This window comes from Polyodon spathula, chromosome 11 (assembly GCF_017654505.1).
Source record: "Polyodon spathula isolate WHYD16114869_AA chromosome 11, ASM1765450v1, whole genome shotgun sequence".
NCBI lineage: Eukaryota > Metazoa > Chordata > Actinopteri > Acipenseriformes > Polyodontidae > Polyodon > Polyodon spathula.
The window spans coordinates 5,026,164-5,052,371 of NC_054544.1; the positions used below are offsets into that span (position 1 = coordinate 5,026,164).

The 26,208-nt window shown below is 45.9% G+C and overlaps 3 protein-coding genes across 5 annotated transcripts in view; 2 read left to right on the forward strand and 1 right to left on the reverse strand.

The window, feature by feature from the left end:
- The window catches only part of LOC121323152 (raftlin-2-like), a 13,066-nt gene extending 7,932 nt beyond the window's left edge, over positions 1-5,134 (forward strand). The window contains exons 3-9 of the mRNA XM_041264010.1: positions 318-429; positions 618-831; positions 1,423-1,656; positions 2,477-2,592; positions 3,217-3,320; positions 3,486-3,555; positions 3,859-5,134. Coding sequence (XP_041119944.1) covers positions 318-429; positions 618-831; positions 1,423-1,656; positions 2,477-2,592; positions 3,217-3,320; positions 3,486-3,555; positions 3,859-4,050 — 1,042 coding nt within the window. The 3' untranslated portion in view covers positions 4,051-5,134. The remainder of the gene's footprint in view (positions 1-317; positions 430-617; positions 832-1,422; positions 1,657-2,476; positions 2,593-3,216; positions 3,321-3,485; positions 3,556-3,858) is intronic.
- A 111-nt stretch (positions 5,135-5,245) lies between these two features.
- LOC121323154 (MOB-like protein phocein) lies at positions 5,246-16,817 on the reverse strand. 3 transcript variants are annotated; one of them, XM_041264015.1, is made up of 9 exons: positions 16,681-16,814; positions 14,296-14,451; positions 9,691-9,753; positions 9,415-9,515; positions 7,424-7,466; positions 7,032-7,118; positions 6,781-6,860; positions 6,302-6,413; positions 5,246-5,787 (listed from the first exon to the last, which is right to left on the reverse strand). In XM_041264015.1, exons 1-9 carry the CDS (start codon positions 16,681-16,683, stop codon positions 5,656-5,658), a joined length of 777 nt encoding a protein of 258 aa, XP_041119949.1. In that variant the 5' UTR covers positions 16,684-16,814; the 3' UTR covers positions 5,246-5,655. The 3 variants fall into 3 exon arrangements, with proteins under 3 accessions (XP_041119949.1, XP_041119947.1, XP_041119948.1); XM_041264013.1 differs by lacking the exons at positions 14,296-14,451; positions 16,681-16,814 and adding an exon at positions 11,865-11,968 and having other exon boundaries at positions 5,249-5,787; XM_041264014.1 differs by lacking the exons at positions 5,246-5,787; positions 6,302-6,413; positions 6,781-6,860; ... (2 more) ...; positions 9,415-9,515; positions 9,691-9,753 and adding exons at positions 12,880-13,182; positions 13,867-13,956 and having other exon boundaries at positions 16,681-16,817.
- Positions 16,818-17,324: 507 nt separating this feature from the next.
- On the forward strand, positions 17,325-25,357 carry LOC121323151 (60 kDa heat shock protein, mitochondrial-like). Its single transcript, XM_041264009.1, has 11 exons — positions 17,325-17,459; positions 19,082-19,257; positions 19,899-20,234; positions 20,538-20,633; positions 20,716-20,809; positions 21,143-21,311; positions 21,597-21,696; positions 21,834-22,079; positions 22,455-22,629; positions 22,732-22,910; positions 24,182-25,357. Exons 2-11 carry the CDS (start codon positions 19,084-19,086, stop codon positions 24,323-24,325), a joined length of 1,713 nt encoding a protein of 570 aa, XP_041119943.1. The 5' UTR covers positions 17,325-17,459; positions 19,082-19,083; the 3' UTR covers positions 24,326-25,357.
- Positions 25,358-26,208: the final 851 nt, after the last annotated feature.

Consider the following 26,208-nt stretch of genomic DNA (forward strand, 5'->3'; position numbering starts at 1 on the left):
ATGTGGGTGTGTGTGTGTGTGTGTCTGTATGTATGTGAGTATGGTTGTGTGTGTTTGTATGTATGTATGTATGTGAGTGTGTGGTTGTGTGTGTATATGTGTTTGTATGTGAGCGAGTGTGTTTGTATGTGAGTGTTTGTATGTATGTGAGTGTGGTTGTGTGTGTTTGTATGTATGTATGTGAGTGTGTGTTTGAGTGTGGTTGTGTGTGTTTGTATGTGAGTGTTTGTATGTATGTGAGTGTGTGTTTGTGTACCTGCTCTCCCCTGTGCTCTCAGTGTTCAGTGTGTGGCTCTACTGTCTCTACTGTGCTGCAGCTCCAAGCACGCCAGCCCTGCAGGCCACAGCGCCCCCCGGCTGCTGGTGGAGGAGTGGCCACAGCCCGGAGACATGCTGAGCAGCGACGTGATGAGGGGCCTGCTGGACAAGGTAGGTACCCCCTCACCCCAAAACAGGGTTCAAACCCCTCACTGCTCGAAGCGTGCACCAGCCCTGTTTAACTGGAGCCTGAGATGTTATGTAAATGGATTAAAAATTGTGTTTAAAAGGGTATAACCTGCCTGCTCCTTATTTGATTGTGTGTGATGGTGAGGCTCACAGCCTCTCTTCCCTGCCAGGTGAATGGCTGTGCCCAGCGAGGGCTGCGATTCCTGGGCTTTGTGCCCCAGCAGGGAGGGAGCGCAATGCGGAGCTGCAATGGAGGGGGTTCCTGCAGCCGGGGGTCCCCCAGCGGACTGTCCTGTGAGAGCGGCATCGAGGACGAGACACCCCCTGAGTGCGGAGGCTTCAATGAGGGGGGGAGCAGCCCCCAGCCCTCACCCCGCAGGGAGGGTGAGTCACACTGTGTGCATTTGTGTGAGTCTGAATGTGTGTTCAGTCTTACTTAGTCTGTGTCAGTGTGTTTGTTGTGGGAGGGTAGAGAGTTAAATGGGAGTCCCGCCTCCTTGTGCATAAACACCAGTCTTCGCTGTGAACTCAGGAAGCAAACTCAGACCAGACGCCAGACGCTGCTACATTCTTCAAACAAAAATAAGAAAACCTCTCGACGTCCTGGGCAAAAAAATAACAAGGCTGCTGGGAGAGCATGAGAGGGAGAGAAGGAGTGAGGGAAAAGAGAAGAAAGGGAGCAAGGGAGGAAAGAGGAGAGAGGGAGTGAGTCAGGAGGGGACAGGAGCGAGGGGAGAGATGGAGAGAAGATAGGGACAGGAGCGAGGGGAAAGATGGAGAGAAGAAAGTGAGTGGGGGGAGAGAGACCATTTCAATGGCTGCAGTGCAATCGCTGTGTTTCTGTGAATAAGATTGTAAATTATGGAGTGGGCCTTGAGGGGAGCTGATTTGGCTGTTAAATTGGATCAGCACCAGAGCCCTGGCAAGCCCAGGACTATATGATGTAATCTCTCCTTTCCTCTCCCTGCCCTGCAGAGACCAAGCTGTTTGCCCTGTTCCACTCCTGGGATTCTTCCTACCCTGCTTGGCTGGCTCGGGATGAGGATGCACCATCCTGGACCTACCACCAGGGGGCGCTCTCCATGAAGGTGACACGCAAAGGGCAGGCCATCAGCACGCTGGAAGCTGATTGGCTGGAGCTCACCACCGCATACTACAAGAAGGGCTGGTCATTGGCAGATTCCTTTGTGTACTGGGAGATGCCCAAAGGTAATCATACCTACATTGCCGCTGTGTGCCATGGTAAAACACAGTGAAGATAATGAAGCAGCCCCTTCTCAAAGTTTACTGCTCTGGTACCCCTGGTAAAAGCACCGCACAGTGTAGTAAATCACAGAGAAGATAATGAACCAGACTCAGGTACTATGGACTGTGTGGACCAGTATTGAGGGGCTCTGATGTGGAGGATGTTATTGCTATTATACAGTGTGTCAGTGAAAATGTTGAGCTGGGTTTTGGTTGAGTGCTGAGTGTAACATGCAAGCAGTACAGTGAAGTTTTTACAGTGTACCAGCCCGCATTAGCCTCTATCACCTGGAAGGAAGTTCTGCTCCAGTTTTACGATGGTCATTTTATACAGCGCCTCCCCAGGCACGCCAGAAGGAGACGATGTTCATAATCACAGCTTCAGTTTGTCAACAACACCAGATGGCTAAAAGCTTATTTATAGGCCTATTTATAACCCAGCTGACAATTTCAAAAACTTTGTATGACAGGGCAGCCTGGCCCCCAGGGCAGGAAATAGGATGAGATGAGAGGAGGAGGAAAGAAGGAGAGGACAATACTGTGTAGTGCCATGTCACTCTGTGTGTTTCTCCCTCACTTTCTATCCCATCTCTCTCCTCTGTGTTCTTATAAATGCTGGTGTAGTAAAACATTGGAAAGAGCATGTGAGAAACTGTATGAATATGTAGTAAAAGCATGGGAGAAGCTCAATAAAACATACAAAATAACCATTAAGATTTACCATGGGTAGCACACTTTCACAAAGGCACACACACGTATATCAGCGTTACCTTTCACCTTACAGGAGAGCCGGTGCCCAGGTCTCTGGAGGGTCTGTTTGTGTATGAGGAGCAAGCTGCCTCCACAGCGCCCCCTACAGGCAATGACACCATCATAGTGGAGCAGTGGACTGTCATCGAGGTGAGGGGAGAGAGTGAGTGACCAGACGCCCCGGTTTTGCATCAAAGGGCCCGGTGTCCTGACATTTTTCTCAAAGTCCCGGTTTTCAGCCACTACCTTTTGTCAAAATAACGTATGCAACCGCTGCCTATATAACTTACTTTATGTCACCTGCAGTGAAAACATTTTTGTTAAAAAGTTACAGTACTTGGGTAATCAAGAACATTATTTTTATAAAGTGTACACCCGGGAGTGTACTGAAATTATCTAGCTCCTTAAAAAAACAAAAAAGACAATAGTACTAAGAGTGAGAGGAAAGGATATTTAAATAATTATTAAGTAGCCTATATTTAAATGGTTTAATTAGTCTTATCAATTATTTAACACTGTGTACTGGTTTTAAGTTTTGAAAATCTGGTCACCCTAGGCGAGAGGGATAGGAGTTCTGTGTCTATTACTGCACGAAATATTTCTAATCTTCGGTCCCTAATTTGACATGTTGTTGTTTAGTTTTCCCTTTCTACCCATGTCCACTTGTGTCTTGGTTTCCCAGTTACTTTGTGTAGGTTCTGAATGCACCTTACAGTGATCCAGTGGTAATGCTGTCTCCTCTCTGTCTCCCTCTTCTCTCGCTCTCTCTCGCAGGGCTGTGATGTCAAGTCAGATTACGGACCCCTGGTTCACACCCTGGCAGAGTTTGGTTGGCTCCTGACCTGTGTGCTCCCCACCCCCCTAATCCGCCATGACAGGTACCCCCCTCTCCCCTCCCCACCCCCATCATCTCCCATGCCAGGTTCCCCGTCGTCCTCTCTGAAAATGATCCTCTGCACTTCAGTAAAATGTTGAGAAATTAAACATAAAGCAAGCTGCTAGTCGTGTTCTAGATTTTCACAGTTTGTTTGTGTTTTTGGCAGCGAGGGAAACCTGGCCACCAAGCAGGTGGTGTTCTTGCAGAGAGCCATACGAGACCCCGCCCCATCCGAGGTGAGACCCTGCCCCCTTCTACAAGAACACCCCCCCTCCAGATATCACTGATAGGATTTCACAGTGACCCTGGTGCTTTGCAGCGTCGGATCAGTTTGTGTAGCTCCTGCCTTTACATTCCTGTCCACAGCTTCAAACACGCAATCATACAGTAGTCTTCTTCAATGTATTTCATGTCATTAGACTTTTGGTAAAAATGTTTGTCTTCATTTTATAAGTTCTGTATTGTTATAGATTTTGATGACTTGATTTTTCAAAAGATCAGCAGTTATCACTGATGACTCCACCCCCCCTGTGTTTCAGAAGCATGCCCCCTGCTCCCCGCACAGAGAGGATGACGGCGTGCACATGGAGAGCCGAGGGGTGGGCGGGGCCAGGCGCGATGACCTCACAGGGGGCTTCCCAAGGTTTGGGGGGTACCCCAGCGCGCTGAGAGACCTGGAGGAGGGGGGCTTTGAGCAGGAGGAGGGGGCTGCAGAGGTCACCTGCATGTGAGGCATCAACATTGCATTGGGGCTGCTGCAGCCACAGGCTGGCTAGAGATTGGCTTTATGGAGTAAATGAGAGCCAGTACCTTTGTGCTTTCTCTGCAGTATATAAAGGACAGCTTTTCAAAGGGGAGAACCAGGTCCCAGTCCATACACAGCCTTGGTCTGGACAGGCTGGTGCTGTGTGAGGAGCTCCATTGGGATATACTGGATACCTCCAACCCAGGACACCCCTGTACCTTCTCCCCTGTGCCCTTCATGTGAGGACCACTGATACTGCCCCTGTACTGGGCAGGACTGATTATACTGTATGTATTGATGCATTTTCAGAAGAGACGGGGAAAAAGTTATTCAGACATTGCCGTGGCTAAAATAGCTTCTCCCCTTCATGACAAAAAGCAGGATGTCAGTCACATGGCAGGATGCAGGATGTATATCTGACATTTTCAAAAACATGGGTTTGAGAAGAAGAGGAAGACATGGGCTGCCTTTTAAAAGATGGGGTTTGAGCGTGAGATGCAGAGCACGGTTTAAAACTGGTTTAAGGTGTTCGTGGTGTTTTTTAGTCTCTAATTGGATGTATAACTTCAAACACCAAATGCCACCTGGCGGACCATTGTTCTAACTGCAACCCTCACCGTTGACTGGATTTCCCCACAATGTTCTGTAGCTGCACTCGGATGCTTTCTTTCATTTATCTGAACACCTGCTGATTCCCAGTTAATTTGCTTTTACTCCACAGCGCAAGCTGGACAATAAACTGCCACCGATACCATAGAAGAATTGAGAAATGACCTGGAATGGCCATTTACTGATTCTGACGTTGGTATGGTATGTTTCTCCCTGGAGAGTACCGGAGACCTCGTCTATTAGCTTAATCTCTTCCTTTTCATGACTGTTTTTCATATATGATTTGACTTTGTTAACAGGATTTCCATTAGAATAATATAAAAAAATATTGTAACTTTTGGGAGTTTGTAGCAGTAATATTTTGTATTCAGAAGTTGTTTCTGTTCTTATGTTAATAACCCTCTTTGCATATTAAAATTAGATGATTTTATTCATAACGAGTGCACAGTTCACTGTCCACCCAGAGATATGGTACGGTAGGAAATGTGGGGGTTAATGTTTCTATCAGCATTATCTATATCTTTTAGGGAGGATGGCCTAGTCCATTACATTTACACTCCAGACAGGACTCTGTTTTGGGCAACTAATTCATTTTTATTAACAGATAAAGAAATAATAAAAATAATAATAATAATAATAATAATAACAGAAAATGTAGTCCATTTAAAAACCACGAAGGCCTCGCTGATGGCTTTTACACAGTTAGCCAATAATAACTTAACCTGTTTTTAAAGAGCTAAAAGACACAAAAAGGTACAAAATGCTAAACAAAGAAGCAACAGTGTGGCTACATGATTGAAACAGGTGAAAGAAGAGCGGGACATTGTTTTGTACAGAAGAGGGAGACACTTTTGTACTGAAGAGCGGGACATTGTTTTGTACAGAAGAGGGAGACATTGTTTTGGAGGTACAGAAGAGTGGGACATTGTTTTATACAGAAGAGCAAGACATTGTTTTGCTTGTTTCCAGTAGTGGCTGCGGGTCACGCCTCGCTCTCCCCTGAAGCAGCGTTCTGCACCTCCTCCTCCAGGATGGGCACGATCAGGTTGTCCTTCGACATGAGATTGTACTTCATCACAAAGCGCGTGAAGCGGTGGCACAGAAACGTCTCGTTCTGGAATAAGAACGACAAACTCAGGGAGGCTCAGCCACTCAGCCTTTACAAATACAGAGCCGAGTTTCGGTCGCTGAGACTGGGTTACAGAGTCTGGGTCCCCGAGTCTAGTGCCTTTATCAGTTTTCTATCCAGGTAAAACTATTCTAAAGACAAACTGAGAAAACTACAAAGCCCATTTAACACCAGGCAGCTTTTTCTGGCAAGTAGATGGAAATGTTTTTAAACAATGAACAAGTAACACAGGGAGATCATTACTTCCCGCAGCCCACAATTCCAATGACTTTTTCAAAGTAGGTCATTCTTTAAGAAAAGACACCTTCTCCCAATGGCATTCTGGTTATATGTGACAAGATCTTAAAATAGAAGCTAAAATGTTGTCATTTGTTTGACTATTTACCATTACAAACTATAACAAGATGCATTAAAAGCTGGTGGGTTTTTTTTGTTGATCTCAAGGACACTCTACTCTTGTATTCTACTAACTGTCCTGTCCCAAGGATTGCCAGCTCACCTCATACTTGTCGAATATCTGCCGGTGGTGGAAATAGGCGTGAGAGAATATTCTATAGATCCTGCGACACACTGAGCCCAGCTTCGCTACAGATGACTCCTTAATGCTGACCCTGGGGAGAGACAGTGAGAGTGAGCTTCCTTCAAGAAACATTTCCTCGAAGCCTGGCATACCCAGCTGAAATACAACAGGGGCAGTGTCTGCTGCAATGACCTTCAGTCACAAAAGGACAAAAAGACCTCAAACGCTTAGCACACGCTGCATTATGAATGGTACAGAAACACACAGCTAGACAAACAAGGAGGGTAACATCAAAAGAATCTGTTACAAAAAGGTTGGATTCCCTGTGCATGTAAGCGCAGTAATGGTCTGACAGTGTCTTATTTAGCTCAGGCAGTCCCTCAACTCACACTGCCCATCGCACTGCTGTGCATTTGCCCTGGTGTGAGAGAGGAGATATCAGAGTATGCAACTCTTACCTGCTGGGGAAGTATTTGTTACTGTTTAAAAGGCAGGCGGCTCCATCCAGCGTGTGTCTGGTGTAATCGATGGCTGGGCACTGCAACACAAAGCATTGGGTCAGGGGAGACTGGGGTGTACAGAGGGTGTTGTGTGGAGGGAGGTAGGGTTATAGAGGCATGTACAGAGGGGGTAAGGGTAAGGATTAGGGGTGTTGCATGGAGGGAGTTTTCAGGTGTGGGGGATACAGCAGGGATATGGACAGACTCACCTCTTTGGGGGTTTTGTGGGCAGCGCAAAGGAAGATCCACTGCTCTGTGGCTGTCATCTGTGTGCAGCTGTCGGGGTGACACTCACTCTGTGAGAGGCAATGAGAGCGGGTCAATACAGCACCCACACCACCACACAAACCTCTACCACCACCCCCCCTGTCTCCCACACACACCGAGTAACACACTACACCACAACTTTAACCACCCTCTCCCACACACACACACACACACTGCTGACTATGCAAGAACATTGAAATAAACAACACACAGAGCTAAAAGCACAATGTGAAAGCCGCTTGTAGCTAGATAATGAGATATAGCACAGATCGAGGAGGAAAGTTGCGCAAAAGGGAGTCTAAAAAAAGCTGGGAGACGAGAGAGCGAGTGTTACCTGCAGCTTGACAGCCAGTCCATTGAGCTCCAGGCAGAACTGTCTGAAAGGGAGCAGAAAGAGTCAGACACACAGCACAGAGCAGCAGGGCCCTCTCTCACCTCAGCAGCTCATTGACAGAGTGCGCCTTCATCACTTCACAAATCCAGGTAACTCAAACAGCCATGGTGAGAGGAACTGCTGCGTGTGAGTATAGATAGCGAGTACCTGAGTGTGTGTGTGTGTGAATAGGGAGTACCCGAGTGTGTGTAGATAGTGAGTACCTGAGAGTGTGTGTGTGAGTGTGTGTGTAGATAGTGAGTACCTGAGAGTGTGTGTGTGTAGATAGCGAGTACCTGAGAGTGACTCACACATCTATGTGTATGGGCTCTCACACGCACACACACGATCTATCGCTCATGGACCCATACACACACGTGTACCACACATATCTATAGTGAGTACCTTGGGTACCCCATACACACCCACACACACACCACCCCATACATAGCGATCTATCCTGGGGTACCCCATACACACACGCACATATCTATCGCTCTCATGGACCCATACACCACACACACACCCACACACATCTATCGCTGCTCATGGACTCACGCACACGCACACACACATATCTATCACTCATGTGTATCCACCACACCACACACAAACCCGCATACACATATCTATCGCTCATGTACCCCACACACACTGTGAGTGCGTGTGTGTATAGATGCGAGTATGTGTGTGTGTGTGTGTGTGTGTATAGATAGCGAGTACCTGGGTGTGTGTGTGTGTGTATAGATAGCGAGTACCTGGGGTGTGTGTGTGTATAGATAGCAAGTACCTGGGGTATGTGTGTGCGTGTGTATAGATAGCGAGTACCTGGGGTGTGTGTGTGTAGATAGCGAGTACCTGGGGTATGTGTGTGCGTATGTGTGTGGGTGTGTAGATAGCGAGTACCTGGGGTATGTGTGTGCGTGTGTGTGTGTGTGTGTGTACAGACAGCGAGTACCTGGGGTATGTGTGTGTGTGTGTGTGTGTGTGTGTGTACAGATAGCGACATGGACCCCATACACATAGCACACACACATGTCTATCGTGTGTGTGGACCCGATATCAAGTACCACGCACACACACACATATCTATCACTCATGGACCCCCATACACACACGCACACCACACATGTCTATCGTGTGGTGCTCATGTATAGCGAGTACCTGGGGGGTGTGTGTGTGTGTGTGTGTGTGTGTGTGTGTGTATAGATAGCGAGTACCTGGGGTGTGTGTGTGTGTGTGTGTGTATAGATAGCGAGTACCTGGGGTATGTGTGTGTGTGTGTGTGTGTGTGTGTGTGTACAGATAGCAAGTACCTGGGGTATGTGTGTGCGTGTGTGTGTGTATAGATAGCGAGTACCTGGGGTATGTGTGTGTGTGTGTGTGTGTATAGATAGCGAGTACCTGGGGTGTGTGTGTGTGTGTGAGTGTACATATCTATCGCTCATGGACCCCACACACACAGTGTTGTCACACAACGTGTGTTATATAGCGAGTACTCTTGGGGTGTGTGTTTGGGTGTCTATCGACTCGTTGTCACAGACACCGGTATATAGACTATCGCTCGAACCTGGACCCCATGGTGTGTGTGCGTGTGTGACACACCATATATCTATCGGACCTCTTGGCCCCCATACGACACACGCAACACAACGACACACATGTCTATCGTTCATGGACCCCATGCGTGGTGTGTGTGTATAGATCACTGAGTGTACCTGCCACAACGTCGGGTCACACGTGTGTGTGTGTAGATATCGAGTATGGACCCCACACCACACACACACACATATCTATCGCTCATGGACCCCACACACACACCACACACATATCTATCGCTCATGGACCCCATACGTATGTGTGTGTGTTGTGTGTGTGTGTGTGTGTATAGATAGCGAGTACCTGAGGTATGTGTGTGTGTGTGTGTGAGTGTGTGTATAGCTAGCGAGTACCTGAGGTGTTCGTATTTCCAGACACCCTCGTCCTGCCCCTCTGGTGGCTCGAGGATCTTGTCGATGTTGGAGCAGTCTGTGCGGATATTCTGCTGGATGTACTGTGGAGAGAGGGAGAGAGAGACAGAAAGTGAAGAGGGCGCTCAACACAATGCACATGGACTAACAAACACCCACAATTCCACAAGAAAGCAGACAGCCAGATCATTTTAAATACATGTTACTGCTTTACCTCTGGAAACACACACACAGAGAACAATCACAAGCCCTTCTTACCTGTTGCACAGCCAGAGTGCTGTCCATCTCCTCGAAGGATTCATCGGGCCAGTTATAGAAGTCCTGCAGGGACACGCAGCAGTTAGCATGGCACAGAGTCTACAACAGAGTACAGGTCTGCAGTTTCAAGAAATGAGGTCTGATCCCCAGTGTCCAGCTCAGACACTGAACGGAGGAGAAATATTAAAAGCAGCTTGCATTTGGCACTATGGAGTGTTTATGAGGTACGTCTGACAGCCCCTGAAGGACCGGGACAGTGAGATATGAGATGAGGGGCAGTGGGAGCGAAGCCTCGGCTGCTGCAGTGGCTGCTTGTGAATTCATCCCATTCCCTGTCAGGCTGTGAGGAAACACCTCGTCCAGATCAGCTTACTGTGTGAAACACTCACACACACACTGACAGAGCAAGTGGGACAACTGGAGGCTGCTTTCAACAGGCATGCTGTGGGCTGGGATAAATTATTTATTCTGAAGCAGTCTCAGTGTAGCCACTGTATGTATGTAAACAGTAAGCTTTACTGCAAGCTTTATAATGAGAAAAGCCAATCAAATTTCAAAGTTAGGCAGGGATGACAATAAGACTGCTATTGCACAGCAGTTTCACCCATTCCAGGTTTTACTATAAAATGGGTTAGCCACAGTGTTAGGTAACAAGCTCAGGTGTGTCTTATTAAACTAATTCTAAAACCAGGAATGGGTCAAACTTCCAAGCCATCCCTGCCAAGTCATATTTGGAGTGTATCCATATCTTTAAATGCTCCTGGTTGAAGCTGCCTGTAGCCAATGCCTTGGTGTACTTCATCTGTCTGTTTTAAACCCTATACTGCTCAATGCTCCAATCACGTGTGTGTTCAACATACAGTACAGTAAACTCCTTTCAACTTGAACCTCCCCATTCCTGTTTCAGCAGCTTGACATCAGGGCTGAAGAATGAGAAATATTTAGATTGTACTAGATAAAGAATAATTAGTTATACTAAAATCTCATTTTGTGCAGCTACTGGTTGCCTTAGCACCAGTAATAATCCTACTGGTAGTATATATAAATCTGCAGAAATGTACAACGTTTATAAAATCAAGACACTGGAATATCAAATAGAGATATCAAGCAAAAGTATATGAGTTTTAACAGTGACACATGGACTATATGAAGCCATACTGTTGTTATAAATACTTCTTCACTCACAGAAAAACAGGATTTACAGTTATCTAAATCTGAAGTGGGGTCAAAAGCGGCCTATACAAACACACATTGCCGATCTCTCTAATCTCTTTGCTTTGAATCAGGGCTAGACTGTTTGTGTGGGAGGTGAGCTGAGCTATTCAAACTAAATGCGGTGCCTTCGTCCATTTTCTTATTACTCACAGGTGATAATATTACGCATTTCTCGTTTTAGAAAAAGTGTATTATACATTTGCAGGATTAAGAGGCGCTGTACACCGATCGTGTTGCAAAACAGACAAACAACAGCAGACACGAAAATCCGCTCTGAAACAGGTTTAGCCGGATTGGATCGGCTATTGCAAAATAGCTCCGGGGGGTTAAACTGCCTCAGTCTACCGCTGTACGTGGTAATATTTCTCACTTCTAATTATTTACCAATCCAGCGGATATTTATGCTCATTTATTTTAGTCTAAAATTTGAAGAAAAAAAAACGGTGTTAAATGTAGCGAAGTTGTTTCATGTTGTAATTGTATTATAAACAGTATAGTCCTATATCCACAACACAACAAACAAAAAACATTTCTAAACACAAAAAACTGCGATACCGCGGAGAAGCAGCCGAGATGTAAAATCGATACTAGCCACATAGCAGATGAAACATTCATTGCGTTTCCAGGGCTGAATCCAAATACAACCCCGCACTGTAATAATACAATCCAAATATACACCGATACCGCCCAAACAGAGCAACACGGAGTTAAACGCCACTGCTAAATAAACATGTAAAATGTGTTATTTATTTATTTATTCCCAGCCAGCCGCATGTAAACAGTGCGAGTTTCCTGAAAGCGGGCCAGACCCAACCTGCCTCGGAGTTTTCACATTAATTTCCTAATAAATCTTGCCACCCTTGGCGCAGAGGCGGCGTGTTTTGGGTGAAACCCGTTGCCCCTCGGTGCAGACGGGTGTCCCGGGGGAGCGGGCTGTGATTCGGGGTCTCTGTCCTCACCTGAGCCTTAGTGCCCGGCCGATTCCTCCTCAGCACAGCAGTCCCCTCCGCCATGACCATCTCGCCAGGGTCCCGGATGAAGCCGGCGATGCACTGCAGCCCCGCTTCTCACCGCAAGGGGCGCCCGAAGGAGGACGGAGAGTGCCGTGCACCGCTGCTGGTCACCGCTAGGTGGAGCGAAGCATTGCAGACGGGAGTGGGGGTTTTTACAACAAGAATAAACCACGCCAGAGCCTACGTGCGGTTGAAATAACGTGCTGCACACGTCGTCTGCTACCGTGCAAGGATGTGCCATTTTCAAGGTCATTTATAACATAATGCATTACTTGCTAAAGACACTTTGGTATTTCAGTTCAGTAGATATTTGTTAATATATAAAGGATTTCAGATCACTTTTAAATTGTTCATATTTAAACAGATTATGTAGCTGAACAAGTTGTTAAAACGCTTTAGAATTCCTATATTCATCCAATAGGAAATGTAAGATAATATTGTATCCTGATATGTCAGCATATTGAATTCCCAGGACACAGGGAAAACAGGGGCAGGTGGCTGACCCTCGTTCTGACTGGGACAGGACTAGTGTTCTTCCAGCTGCTCAAATGTGTAACTATGTTTTGAAAGCATAGCAAGCACAGCTAACCATGATGATGCCTGCTGGCATTTAATACATTGCTTATTAATAACCAACAGGGATTACAATGCGGAACGCTGAAGTTAATGAAGTTTAAGAGTACTACTGATTCAAGACCTGAACAGATAACACAAATCCGGAGGATACTTTACTTAATTAAAAACATGGATCACTGACCACAAGCACTTGGGACATCTTGCCCTGTTTTGAGCTGTGCTGTGTGCTCCCTCACCCTGCACGGAGAATACTGTATTACCCATTCTCCACCAGCTTGCAGAGGGAGGAGAGGGTATCACTGGAACAGCACAGTGCTTTACTACCCATCCCTCTGACAGTATCTGTTGAACCCCTCAAAAAATAAATAAATCAGTCTGCCAAACCTTCCTCTTAATCTCTTTTTTATTGAAGGATTCTACAAATACTGACCACAAAAAAGAAACACACAAACAATAATCAGACTGATAGAAACAGCCACAGGGTCAGGTCACATAGGCTACTTTGCTGTACCAAAACAGAATCAATATTTACATGTGATGAAAAAGAACAACTATCAGACAGACAAGGCCTTCTTCCTGTGCTCTACTCATGTGGAATGGACAGGGGATGGGGCTTGAAGGGGCAGAGCTACAGGCCTCACTCCAGGTACTTCCCCAGGATATCGCCATCTCGGAACAGGAAGTAATCCTTCACAGGAAACAAACAAACAATCAGAGAGAACAGAACAACCAAACCTAAAAAGAAACTTCCTTACCTGGCATGTGTACACTAGGCCTGGTCCCTATTCTCAAGATCTGAAATCTAGCATGTGTAACATTAGAGCTGGTTCCTATTCTCATGAGCTGAAATCTAGCATGTGTAATACTAGGCCTGGTCCCTATTCTCATGAGCTGAAATCTAGCATGTGTAACATTAGGACTGGTCCCTATTCTCAAGAGCTGAAATCTAGCATGTGTAACATTAGGGCTGATCCCTATTCTCAAGATCTGAAATCTAGCATGTGTAATACTAGGCCTGGTCCCTATTCAAGAGCTGAAATCCAGCATGTGTACACTAGGCCTGGTCCCTATTCAAGAGCTGAAATCCAGCATGTGTACACTAGGCCTGGTCCCTATTCTCAAGAGCTGAAATCTAGCATGTGTAACATTAGGGCTGGTCCCTATTCTCAAGAGCTGAAATCCAGCATGTGTAGCATTAGGACTGGTCCCTATTCTCAAGAGCTGAGCTGAGCTTATTTGCTTGTTTTAAACTTCAGATTAGGGATATGCAGATAAACATAACCACAGTGAATATAAAACAACAAGTGCTGCTTTTTTTCTCTGTGTAAAGGAGGGGCAGGGCTCAGCAGCTTCACTGTGCATCTGTACCCACCTTGTCATCTAGGGTGACTTTAGTGCCTCCATACTCTGGTAACAGGACCCTGTCCCCTGCCTTCACACTGACCGGCTGCAAGTCACCTGCCTGGGAGAGGGGAGAGCAAGAAGAGTGGGTCACACATGAGAGTAGAAACAAACCCCCTTTCTACTGCACAACTCAAGCAGCAAATCACAATGCTGAGAAGATATTTAACACTCTGATTAGTCTGTTAATGGCGGGTGCAGGAGTGGAGTAGAGGACTAATCACAACGATGTGAGCTGGAGTTCACACACAGGCAGCTCTCACAGGTGTGACATACACACTTTCCAGTTGGTACACTGAAGGCAGCACTACATTATCTGGAACACTAACTCGGCCGAGCTCCCTGTCCGTCCGTCTCCCCCAACACACTGTCCTGAAATCCCTCCCCCTCTCAGTCACACCTTTGTCCTGTTTCCTGGTCCCACTGCCAGCACGGTAGCCTGTAGGACTTTGCCCTGGGACTTCTCCGGCAGCATGATGCCTCCCTTGGTGACGGTCTCTGCGGCAAAGCGCTCCACCAGTACCCGGTCGAACAAGGGCAGGAACTTCCTGAAGGCCTGCGGACAGACAGGAGAGAATTAGACAGGGTCCCCTCACTGAGCTCCATGTGAATTCAATCAGCTGAGACGCATTATCTATCTTACAGGCATGCTACTCCATATTCTGAATGTGATGGAATCACCATCGTTAGACAGATTAATGGGCTTGAGGTGTATCACATTAACTGAAATAAACTGGACAACAAAACATCATTCGATCGCAATGCTGAAAAATCCTTTAGACCAATACTGCTGTAAGAACACCAGAGCCCCCTGCTGGTGATAAATTGATTTTGCATGAGGCTAGGTTTCTTATCTAAAAAAGCAAGCCCACCACATTTCATACATGTGACTGTTGGGCAACATCTTAAATCAAAAGTACGCCTCTCAATGTGAATGAAGCCTCTGCTGAACAGATGAGGTCGTTCTTGGGAGTGACACCCCTCGTCCCAGTCGCACTGACTGGATAAATACAGCTGGAATGTGTGTGCGTGCCCTTGTGGTAAGGACACCTCAAGGTCGTCTCTCCGTTTCAATACTGCACTCTGTACAAAAAGGCGAAGATCTCAGTTAATTATTACCATGTCCCAAGGAGACAGCCTTGATTCAGGCACAGCTCGACCTCACTCACGCATCGTCTCTTATTACCAGACTACTGGTAAACTGTAATTCAATTTATTTTAGTAACGTGAAAGAATAGAATATGTAACATTATGCAGACCAGCGTGCTTCTCTCATGCCCCGGTGAACATTCCCACACAACAGCGCACCACAAAACACGCATCGCTCAACTCCTACAAATATTAATTATATTACAATTCAAATATACTTTCAAAACAAAGTGTTTAATGCACTTCAGCCTTGAAAGTTGTCTGTAAAAAGCACTACTGTACATTTCACCTAGTAATGTTAATTACTATTAATTGGCTCTCTGTACAGTGTTAATATAGGTTACAGCAACACGTGTATATTGACTAAAAATAGGTGTATTGATTTTCTTAATGTTTTTTTTTTTTTTAAAAATCACGTTTTGCTCTATAGTGGAATTGCGAGTTTTGCACAGCTTTAAAAGAGATAACAGCATCAAAGCACACTTTCTGAAAACGATCGTGTAACAGTGCATGCTGCACGCCGCAGACCGGGGAGTGTGCCCCGGATATGAATGTAACGCTGGTCCTCCAGAAACCGTGTCCCCCTTCTGCACACAAGAGAGGACAGCCGTGCAGCGCGCATCGTGCAGTCAACCTGTTTACCGTGAACAACGGTACGAAATATAATGGGACTGCGACGCAAAGGGGTTTGATTTTTATTTTGATACGAATAACAATAATTAGACACGAGTCGAATACTTTTGTTCTGTACAAAGCCCGCTTCACTATAGTGTTCGGTATCAATGTTTTAATATTTGGTTGCATGAAGTTTAAACACACACGCATTATAATTTCGCTGGTTTATAAACATAATATATATATATATATATATTATTATATAATATATATATATATATATGTGTATGTCTACATATACACACACACCACAATGTATTTATTCTCTATGTGCCTGTGGTTATAGGACATAATATATATTAATATATCTTAGATATATATATTATATATATGATTATATATCGTTACAAAATGTTTTCATCAAATTGGTTTTTACATTGATGTCTCTACTACCTATCTATAGTAGGTAAATAAATTTAAACATAAACTTGAATGACTTGGCTTGCGAACGCCCCCCCCCCCCCAATGTTGGGGTCCCTGTGATAATGATTTCAAATATCACTCTTGTCAGTTGTTCATACACCCCTGGTATTAGTATTGACCTTGAACCCCACTCCCAGCTATTTGTCTGCTGAGTGAGACCCAGTACCGGTTCATCAATCGATGCAATAAATCTAAGCTACCGCAGGTAACAAATCAACGCTTTTCAGAGGTTCTAGTATTCTGTGCGGCGGTACGATGATGCCGATATACTGTGCATCAAATCGTTGCATGCAAATGTAGGCGAACCGTTATTTTATAACCAATTCAATTCAAAGTAACCTTGCACACACACACGGACGTGCGGAAACTGCTAGATTCCACAGCGCCACAATGTGCATACATGCGTCTTTGCAAAAAACATGACTACCTCGCTACAGCAGAGACAGACAGCAACCCAGCATACTATTACAAGCGAACACACAGTCTACGCGATCTTGTGTTATTTACGAGACAAGCTTTTTAAATAAACGATTCCTACCATAGTTGTGTTTCTTTGTCAAAGTGCGTGGATCGCTCGGTTCGTAGGTCGTGTCTGTGAGTTAGACTGACTGACACACACACAGAGGCTCTGCACTCCACGTGAAGAGCGGTCCGGGCTGGAGCAAAACACGCCTGCGCGACCTTCAACCCAGCTCAGGTGTTGCAATCGCATTCTCGAATTTTCCACTATCTCTACGCCCCCCCTCCCCTCTAAACAATGATGTGCACGCATGATCAAGTCTAATTTGTATGCAGTGTGAGTAAACATTGGTGACCCATTCAAACACAACGCGATCTCGTATTTTCAAAACGTTGATTCTGTTCAATCACAATGAACGGCACCACCATTACACAACGACAACCTCTGACCTCTGCTAACTTTTTTTTTCTCTCTAATAACGAAGGCGAAGTTTCTGGAAACTCTAGCCCCTGAACGAGCATTAAATAATATCACCCCAACATCATAAAGCTATGTGTACATTTAAAACCTCGCTGTGCACGGAAGGAGCTCGCTGAATCGGCGTGGATCTGCACAGTTAAATGCTGATTGCTTTTGGTTTTGCTTGTACTCCTGTCGATGGTAGGCGGTGGGGATTGTATATATGATGCGTGTTGCGGGGCCCGCTCGGTGTGTTACCCGGATGGAGTTGCACATGTGCGTTGCAGTGCTGTTTCATTCACCGATCCGCTCCCATCTCAGCTCAGACCTGTCCTGACTGTAGGAACAGAAACGAGTGATCTCTCTCTGTCTCTCTCAGACTGACCACTTCGCAAACAGTGAGTACTGGCAGCGTGCCGCTTATCATTCTCATTGTAATATGCAGTCACGTTTATGTGAAATTACCCAGATATCGTACAGGTTCTCTATACATATGATATGGAATTGCAACAAATTCAGATTGTACTGGGGAAAAAATTGGATTTAATTTATCAAAAAAATAGGCTATCTTCCACTCTCAAATTCCAGCCACCTTCCTTAAAACTGTGGAAGAATGTATTGTTAGATAATATCAGTTTAGAAAAAAATCTCCCACTCTTTAGGTTACAAATGTTTGGATGTGATATTTAATTGTGTATTTGTGTTGTTTTAATGTAGTGTAATTAATATGTACAATGTATTTATTGTTTGTGTTGTCTTTTTTTTAAATGAATATCATTTAAGAAAAAGAAGAAAAAACAGAGATACCGTACGCTGCATTGTTAAACGACCCTAAATAATCCAGTTCTTTCTTTACGGAGCTGGTTCTCAACCAGGAACGCGCGGAATCGTCCTGTTTAAATACGATGGCTCAGCCGCAGGAGTTAGTTTTGAAAGGTGTACCCCCGCACGGTCCCGGGGAAGCGGGTAGAGAAGATACCGTGCCGTTCATTGGTGCACATTGCTCGGGGTTTGCGCATACAGTGCTTTAATGAAAAGTGTTTACTGGCTGGGCCCCAGTGTGTTTGTCTGTAGGTATATAACGTGGTTTCCTAAATGCTTCTGGTGTTTTCCGTGCTCTCCGGCTTTAGGCAGGTTGCGGAGCTGCGAATTTGACCTTGTGATGCGTGACCCTGCCTACAGGCACACGTGGGGACGGCACTGCACCCCCACACGTCTCCTCCAGAGACTCGTGTAATACACCGCTCGGATTTACCGAGCTCCGCATGATGTTCATTTGGGATTTGTTCTAGTTTAATGCACTCGCAACCTTTACTACTGAATAAGCCGAAACAAATGCTTTTTATACATTCAAATTTGAGTTTCTACTTGCATCACGCGCACAAATGGGAGACGAGAATGACATGTCTACTATTAACTGTGTAACTGTATATTAATAAGCATTAATGCCTACCAAAGTTGATTGTGCTTCGTCGTGTCGAAAACGGGGGTTCAGTATGTCAACATCACAATTTGGGTTTGGGGCTGCGACCTTGCCCTGTTAACCCGGTTGATAAGAACCAGCCTGTATGTAGCAGACAGACCTGGTGTAACTCATTGTGCAGTTTCACTACATTTGCAAGTGCTGCTGCTCGGTGAACCAGATTTACTAAAATAACAGAACACCTAGCAGCCTGGAACAGTGAACAGCCCCTTACTACAGCCTGGGAGTCCGTGCCTGCCAGCATGGTCCTGGTGCTCTGTGGTGGTCATCAGTTTCCTAACATGTCAGGCAGGTGCATCACAAAACTAGGAGTTACTCATCAAGCTCTGATCGTCCAATCTTTGAACCGGAACAGAGAACAAAGTACAGTGTTCTTCAAGCGATCGTAATGTAGTAACACACCGGGTTTTAAAATGAGCATGCATGTGCGTGCTGACATGCGTGTTTCTTTCCACACGGAACCTCTGAGACCCATGTGGCTGATGGCGCAGCAGGGATGCCGCTGGCAGGCTAACACAGCGTGCTGTCTGATTGCAGGAATGCTCCGCTTGCCCAGTGTACTGAGACACGTGCGGCCAGTCTCCCGCGCCCTCGCTCCACACCTCACCCGTGGCTACGCCAAGGACGTGAAGTTCGGCAGTGAAGCCAGGGCGTTGATGCTGCAGGGCGTGGACCTGCTGGCCGACGCCGTGGCTGTTACCATGGGACCCAAGGTACTGCGCTGGGGGGGGGCAATGATCCTGAACAGGGATAAGAGAGAAAACAAGACTAGCCATCACTTTTAGAATCCTCAGGTCACGTTGAAGAAGCCACTAGCGGAAAAGCTTGTCTGCCTGACTTGGGTTATTTTATTTTAAGCTTGGTTTGTGTGGACTCCCTGTGATAGCCTCATGCTTGCCTCAATAGTTGGCAAATGGTTTACCATTTATCCTAGTTTTTAAATGTAAAAATCAAGCGGGAAACTAGAATCCTTATCAAACCTAAAGATATGCAGAGGCTGTATACATGGTGGTGGTGTTAGTTAACGTATTGAAATGTGAGAGCACTGGAGAAAACGAGGACAGCTTTATAGCTTGCTCTGTAACACAGGTAAATGTAATGAAACAAGTTTAATATTAACCCTGGTGTTGAAGTTCCCAGATACACATTGGCCTATTTGTCACAAAAATGAAATCTGATGCAGGATTAAAACAACTAGTTGAAGGACATGAAGTAATATTTGACTGTTTGTAACCCAGAAGCACTAAGTATGAGCTTCCTGATGAAGGTTAGGAGGTAACCTCAAGAAAAGCCACTAACATTGTTACCAAGACAACTGAATGAGCCCCCCCCCCCCCCCCCCCCTCCCATGCAGGGCCGCACAGTGATCATTGAGCAGAGCTGGGGCAGCCCTAAGGTGACCAAGGATGGCGTGACAGTGGCCAAGGCCATCGACCTGAAGGACAAGTACCAGAACATCGGCGCCAAGCTGGTCCAGGACGTGGCGAACAACACGAACGAGGAGGCGGGCGACGGCACCACCACCGCCACCGTGCTGGCCAGAGCGATCGCCAAGGAGGGCTTCGAGAAGATCAGCAAGGGGGCCAACCCTGTGGAGATCCGCAAGGGGGTCATGCTCGCTGTGGAGGTCGTCATCAACGAGCTGAAGAGGCTGTCCAAGCCCGTCACAACCCCCGAGGAGATCTCGCAGGTAAGAAGAGCCGCTCCCCTTTACTTCGGTCTCTCCTTATGTCTTCTTTCTTTCCATCTTCCCCTCACCTTTCTTCATAGAGCAGGGCAGGTCAGCTCTGCCCCTTCCACACCAGGTATTGGTTCCAACCAAGTTTAACTGCTAAATTGAACCAATTAAACCTCAAGGTCCGAATGCAGGTAATCATCCCATTAACCCTGGTGTGCAGAGCGGACCGTCCCTGCCCTGCAGCATCTGTGTCCTTCTGTTCTGGCCCTTCAGTTTCCCCCTCGGTTCCCATGTTCATTTCTCTGTCTGTTTTAGGTGGCCACAATCTCTGCCAATGGTGATCAGGAGATTGGCAACCTGATCTCTGACGCCATGAAGAGAGTGGGGCGCAAAGGTGTCATCACAGTCAAGGTAAGAGAAATGTGCAGAATGAGAAAGGTCCTCTTACCGGAACTCCTTCTGTTATTAATAATGCTGCTTGTCGTTTGTTCAGGATGGTAAAACTCTGCATGATGAGCTGGAGGTCATCGAAGGCATGAAGTTCGACCGGGGATACATCTCTCCTTACTTCATCAACACCACTAAAGGTGAGGGACCCTGCCTGCTTCTGTGCGTTTGTGTGGAGGGGTAAAAGGGGGGATGGGGGGTTTGAAATTATGTTTTTAATAACCTGAATTTTGGTGGAATCTCAGATTGGCTAACCACAGACGTCACTTGTTGTAATACTATACTCCCAAGTTAAGGTGTTGCATGGTTTGAATGGGGTTATAATAGACACACAATGGCCATTCAGTCCATTGGTGCTCGTCCGGTTCCTAGTAGCTGATTGGTCTCAAAACTTTGTCAAATTGTTTAAATGATCCCAGTGATTCAGCATCAACAGCGTTGCAATACTGTCTCACTCCCTCTCCCCTCCCCAGGTCAGAAGTGTGAGTTCCAGGATGCCTATCTGCTCCTGAGTGAGAAGAAGATCTCCAGTGTCCAGTCCATTGTTCCTGCTCTGGAAATCGCAAACCAGAACCGCAAGCCCCTGGTCATCGTGGCCGAGGATGTGGATGGGGAGGCACTCAGCACGCTCGTGCTCAACAGGTAGGTCTCCATGTCTCTGTCCTCTGTCTCGCCCCACACAGCAGCTAGCACTAAGATAGCTCCTAGTCCCAAATTTGAGTTGAAAGTCCTGTCTAATTTAGTCCACTGAAGAAGACCACAGCTAAAACATTTGTCTGCTTGACTACTTCAGTCTGTTTCAGGCCATTACAATAAACTGGGGTACAGTGGCAGTAGGGACGTGTAGTTTTAGACGATACGTCAGGGCAGTGATCCTTTTCCAGTGTAATTTTAGATCTGTTTCACTGACTGGCCTCCCCTCCTCAGGTTGAAGGTGGGGCTGCAGGTCGTGGCAGTCAAGGCTCCAGGCTTTGGAGACAACAGGAAGAACCAGCTGCAAGACATGGCCGTCGCCACCGGGGGCGCTGTGAGTATTACTCAAACCCTTCAGAGCCTCCATTGCAGATCAGGAGCTGGGCAGTGCACAGCAGCTTTTACAAACACCACTCCACCTGGGCTCTGACACAACTTTTTGATATCGGTGACCCTCTCTCTCCCTCTCAGGTGTTTGGGGACGAGGTGACCGGCCTCACTCTGGAGGATATTCAGCCTCACGACTTCGGGAAGGTGGGAGAGGTGCTCATTACCAAGGATGATACCATGCTGCTCAAAGGCAAGGGGGACAAGGAGGCCGTTGAGAAGCGCATTCAGCAGATCCTGGAGGAGCTGGAAGTCACCAACAGCGACTACGAGAAGGAGAAGCTCAACGAGAGGCTGGCCAAGCTGTCTGACGGAGTCGCTGTGCTCAAGGTGGGTCAAGACGGGAGGGGAGGCAGGATCTGTGGACACAAGTCGTGAGATCTGAACTGCCCTCTTAGCCACAGAAACAATATATCCATCATAAAGTTTCCGCGTTTTTATAAGCTCAGGTGTGTCGGAGATCAAAGCCTGGTGTGGCTCTGAACTGTACAGTGGCTTTCAGACCAGGTCTGATCCAACCTCATTTTTAATTTTTACATTGAATCCATTACACCTCCATCCAGGTCTCAGACCAGGTAATGATCTTATACCTGTTCATGCTGGTGTGCAAAATGAATCTTTGACTCCCACCGCTGCTTTAACACATAACTTAAAGGCAGTTATTTCAGCATTGTAAATGGCATCGAAATACTCTCTCTGTCTCAGATCGGTGGCACGAGTGATGTGGAGGTGAACGAGAAGAAGGACCGCGTGACGGATGCTCTGAACGCCACGCGTGCCGCGGTGGAGGAGGGCATTGTACAAGGAGGAGGCTGTGCTCTGCTGAGGTGCATCCCTGTGCTGGACACCATCAAACCTGTCAACGAAGACCAGAAAGTGGGTACGTACCGGCTTATCGCAATCCAAGAGGCCTGACCCTGCTGCAGGTAACTTGCTTCACTGCTGCTAATTCATATATTTCCTCTATCTCTCTGCCTCTCAGGTATTGAGATTATCCGTAGCGCCCTGCGTATCCCCGCCATGACGATAGCGAAGAACGCGGGAGTGGAGGGCTCTCTGGTGGTGGAGAAGATCCTGCAGAGCTCGAATGAGATCGGCTACGATGCGATGCTTTGCAGCTACGTCAACATGGTCGAGAAGGGCATCATTGACCCCACCAAGGTCAGGCACTCATCCAAGTCCCAGGCATTCTGAGAAACACAATATTCTCAGAAATAGTGACAGTTTCAGGAAGTGGCAACACCTGACGAAACCCTTCTGGCTATCTCAGTACAACCACGAAAAGTTTACATTCAAAGTTTGGTACCTTTTTTGTGCTGGATAAATAATTGCTAGTAAACCTGGAACTTTTTAAAGAGCAAATACAAAATTGTGCACAAGAACAAATGCACAAAAACAGTGGGATTCTAAGCACTGTTTGCCTTTATCTATGTGTGTTTTAATATTGCTGCATTCCAATCCCGTCTGTAAGCCACAGATACCTCATTTCCCACTCAAAATAAGAACGTATTTTCTGTTTTGCGTTTTTCTGCATTACTCCTGCGAGAAAGTGCTTCAGTCAGTGTAGTTCTTGTAATCAGAAGTAGATGGCTGAGATGCAGATGAGCAATATTCTTCACGAGAATCCCCTGAAGATGCTGACTTCCCATTGACTTGCTGTCAGTGTACACTCTGCATAGGTATTCATTGTCATGCTTAAATCTGTAAGGGCCTCCCTCTTAAACTAGTGTGGAAAATAACAAAAGAACAACGTAGGCGACTGCAAAAATGAAAAGCGAGTTAAAAGAAGAACAGCTCATGTTATTTGTCAGCTCTGTTTGAAATAAAATTAGAAACCAGAATTACTCAGGCAAGATATGAAAGTAAAAGCAAAGATTGTTTTGTAATTAACAGCTTTTTCTGAGTTTAATTATGAAACAGCCCTACGTGTGTGTGTTCACATTTACCAAAATACTTGTTTTATTGTTTAGCAATATGGATCTCTGTTCATGTGGGGCATAACACGTTAGTTAAAAAAAAGTGCATTGTGGGGTACTATCATTTCCAGTGTTCATTGCGCTGCTAGGAACTGTAACCAAACTCTTCTAATAGCATTGTGGACTTCAGTGTGGATGCTAAAGTTCGAGCTGGATTAATTATTTAGTGTGGACAAGGCCTAAAAGTAAACATCCTTAATATTGCTGGCAAAGCTAAATGTGAGGCTTATTGCTGCCACCTACAGGACTGGAGTGTACCTTAATCAATGCTGTTGTATTGCAGAACAGTTTTTCTGCAGTGTAATAGATTACCATGAATATGCACGTCTGCGTCCCTTTCCCATTCTGTGTGTCCCGTGAACACAAGACAAAATATTTTTGCGTCTTTTTTTTAAGTTTTGGACAATTACGGCTTAATTTTTGGAACCCCTAACAGTGCCTCGTCTCGTTTTGCAGGTTGTCCGGACCGCACTGATGGACGCGGCAGGCGTGGCGTCCCTGCTCTCCACAGCCGAGGCCGTGGTGACAGAGCTGCCCAAGCAGGAGAAGGAGGCTCCCATGGGAGGAGGCATGGGAGGGATGGGTGGAGGCATGTTCTAGACCTCCTTACCTGTCTCTGTCTATTCCTTCACAACCTTTGCCAAGACTGCCCTCTCTCTGTCCCCACTCCCCTGGCCCTTGCAGTGGGGTTGGTGAGAAGGATCTGTCTGCCATGTGTTGAAGAGAACAGCGGGAGGGACACTCAAAGACATTCATTGCATCTTGGGACTGAGACCCATCTGTCTACTTTTAGCTCTGTGTAGCCCAGTTCTGTGTAGCCCAGTCTCTGCCCCCCTGCTGTCCCTGCTTTGTCATTTATTTTCTACTTGAAGTAATTGCCATTTACCGTCATTCGTGATAGAGTTTTTGGGTACTTTGGTGTGCAGAATAAATATTTATTTTATGCTTCCTCCTCAAGAGAAACATAGATGTATAGAAAATGTGATTCATATGAGAGCTTGGCCATTCTAATCTGGGTTTCTATACAAAGATGTGAGCTACCGTGCATCAGCATAGTGTCACTGAGAAGGACTTGAGGGGATCTTGTCTGTCTGTCCTGTTAGTTTGAGCCACAGTGGAATGCAATAGGGATGCTTGTCGGATCTCTTCTTTCTCTGTCATTTATTTGTACTGTAGAATTCCTTTCTTATTCATGAGATGGCACAGACCTGCATCCCATTGGAATTTGAGAATCTCTGGTCTGCTCCCAGATTCTCCTGGAAACTCCCCCCCCCACCTCAGTCTTCTCTTCCATCATTTCTGGTGATAAGACCTTGGTGCACTCTGGGTGAGTGAGAGGGAGGAGCTAATGGGAATGTGGGTACTGGATTGGAGCAGGTGGGCAGTCTGCCCTGGACTGGGGTCTGTCTGCAATCCCTGCATCATCTTAAACATCACAATCATGTGGGGTTGGGTCAAAACAGAGTTTGCTTTTCAAAGCATTAAATGATGCAGTTTTTTTTTTTTTTTTTTTTTTAAATTTAAGAAATGATTTTTTTCAGTACAAGGCATCCCTATGCTTACTAAACATTTTGTACAATTTAGCTGTTTAATTACACTTTGTTTTTGTTTAATAAAGTCAGATTCTTCAAATGGCAGCGTTTTGTTCTTGTCATTTTAAAACTGCTTTCCCATTGTTTTCATTCTAGGTATATTTTATCAATGTCTTCATGAAGTTAGTAACTAGTTTTGTTTCTGAGGTATTACAATCATACCATTGCCTCTGTTTCGCAGTGAATGTTATTCATGCAGTACCCACAAGGGGGCTCTCGTCCAGGGTTGAGTTTAAGAATAGTTTTGCTCATATCGTGAAACTTGTATTTCTAGATCTACGGTCCTCACTCTTCTATCTCTGGTTTAGTGTGCAGCTGGTGAATGAGAGCAGAAGGGTGTGGTATGTTTCACAAATGAGGTTTAATGATTTCAGGGCCCATTTTAACAAGTCTCGATTATTACACGACTGTCGGTAAACATCATAGGTGAACAAGGAGGGATCTGGTCCAGTGCAGGAGGGCAATGGCCTGTATTTAGGTTTGACCCCCAAACAAGGGTCATCGAAGCAGTTTTTGTCTAGTGTATGGGAGACGTACTGCTTCAGTCCTCAAACACGGCTGTGCCCCATGCCTAACCAACCTGCACTAATCAAAGAGTGACCCCTTTCTGAAAAGGGCACTGACAATAAGGTTTCGCTTATTTAGAAAGGCAACCACCACAAGGAGACGTTAATATCAGTATTCAAAGCTTGAAATGGTCATCGACAAATCAGCTCATCGTTGAGTAGATTGAGTAGCCTCAGGGGAAAGACTTGCATGTACAGAGGTATTTACAGACTAATACTGAAAAGGAGGAAAATAAAATAAGTTCAGTACACCCTCGCTATATCGCCCTTAATTATAACAAATCTGGCATCTGGAACCCAAATAAAAAGCTAATATAAACACAAG

Coding starts and splice junctions, on each gene's coding strand:
- LOC121323154 (XM_041264015.1), bottom strand. Junction 9,754..14,295: donor GACCAGGAAACAGGACAAAG/GTGTGACTGAGA, acceptor GTGTCCCTGCAG/GACTTCTATAACTGGCCCGA. Junction 6,414..6,780: donor AACAAATACTTCCCCAGCAG/GTAAGAGTTGCA, acceptor GTCTCTCCCCAG/GGTCAGCATTAAGGAGTCAT.
- LOC121323151 (XM_041264009.1), top strand. CDS start 19,084: ATGCTCCGCTTGCCCAGTGTACTGAGACACGTGCGGCCAGTCTCCCGC. Junction 20,235..20,537: donor CCCCCGAGGAGATCTCGCAG/GTAAGAAGAGCC, acceptor TGTCTGTTTTAG/GTGGCCACAATCTCTGCCAA. Junction 22,911..24,181: donor GCATCATTGACCCCACCAAG/GTCAGGCACTCA, acceptor CTCGTTTTGCAG/GTTGTCCGGACCGCACTGAT.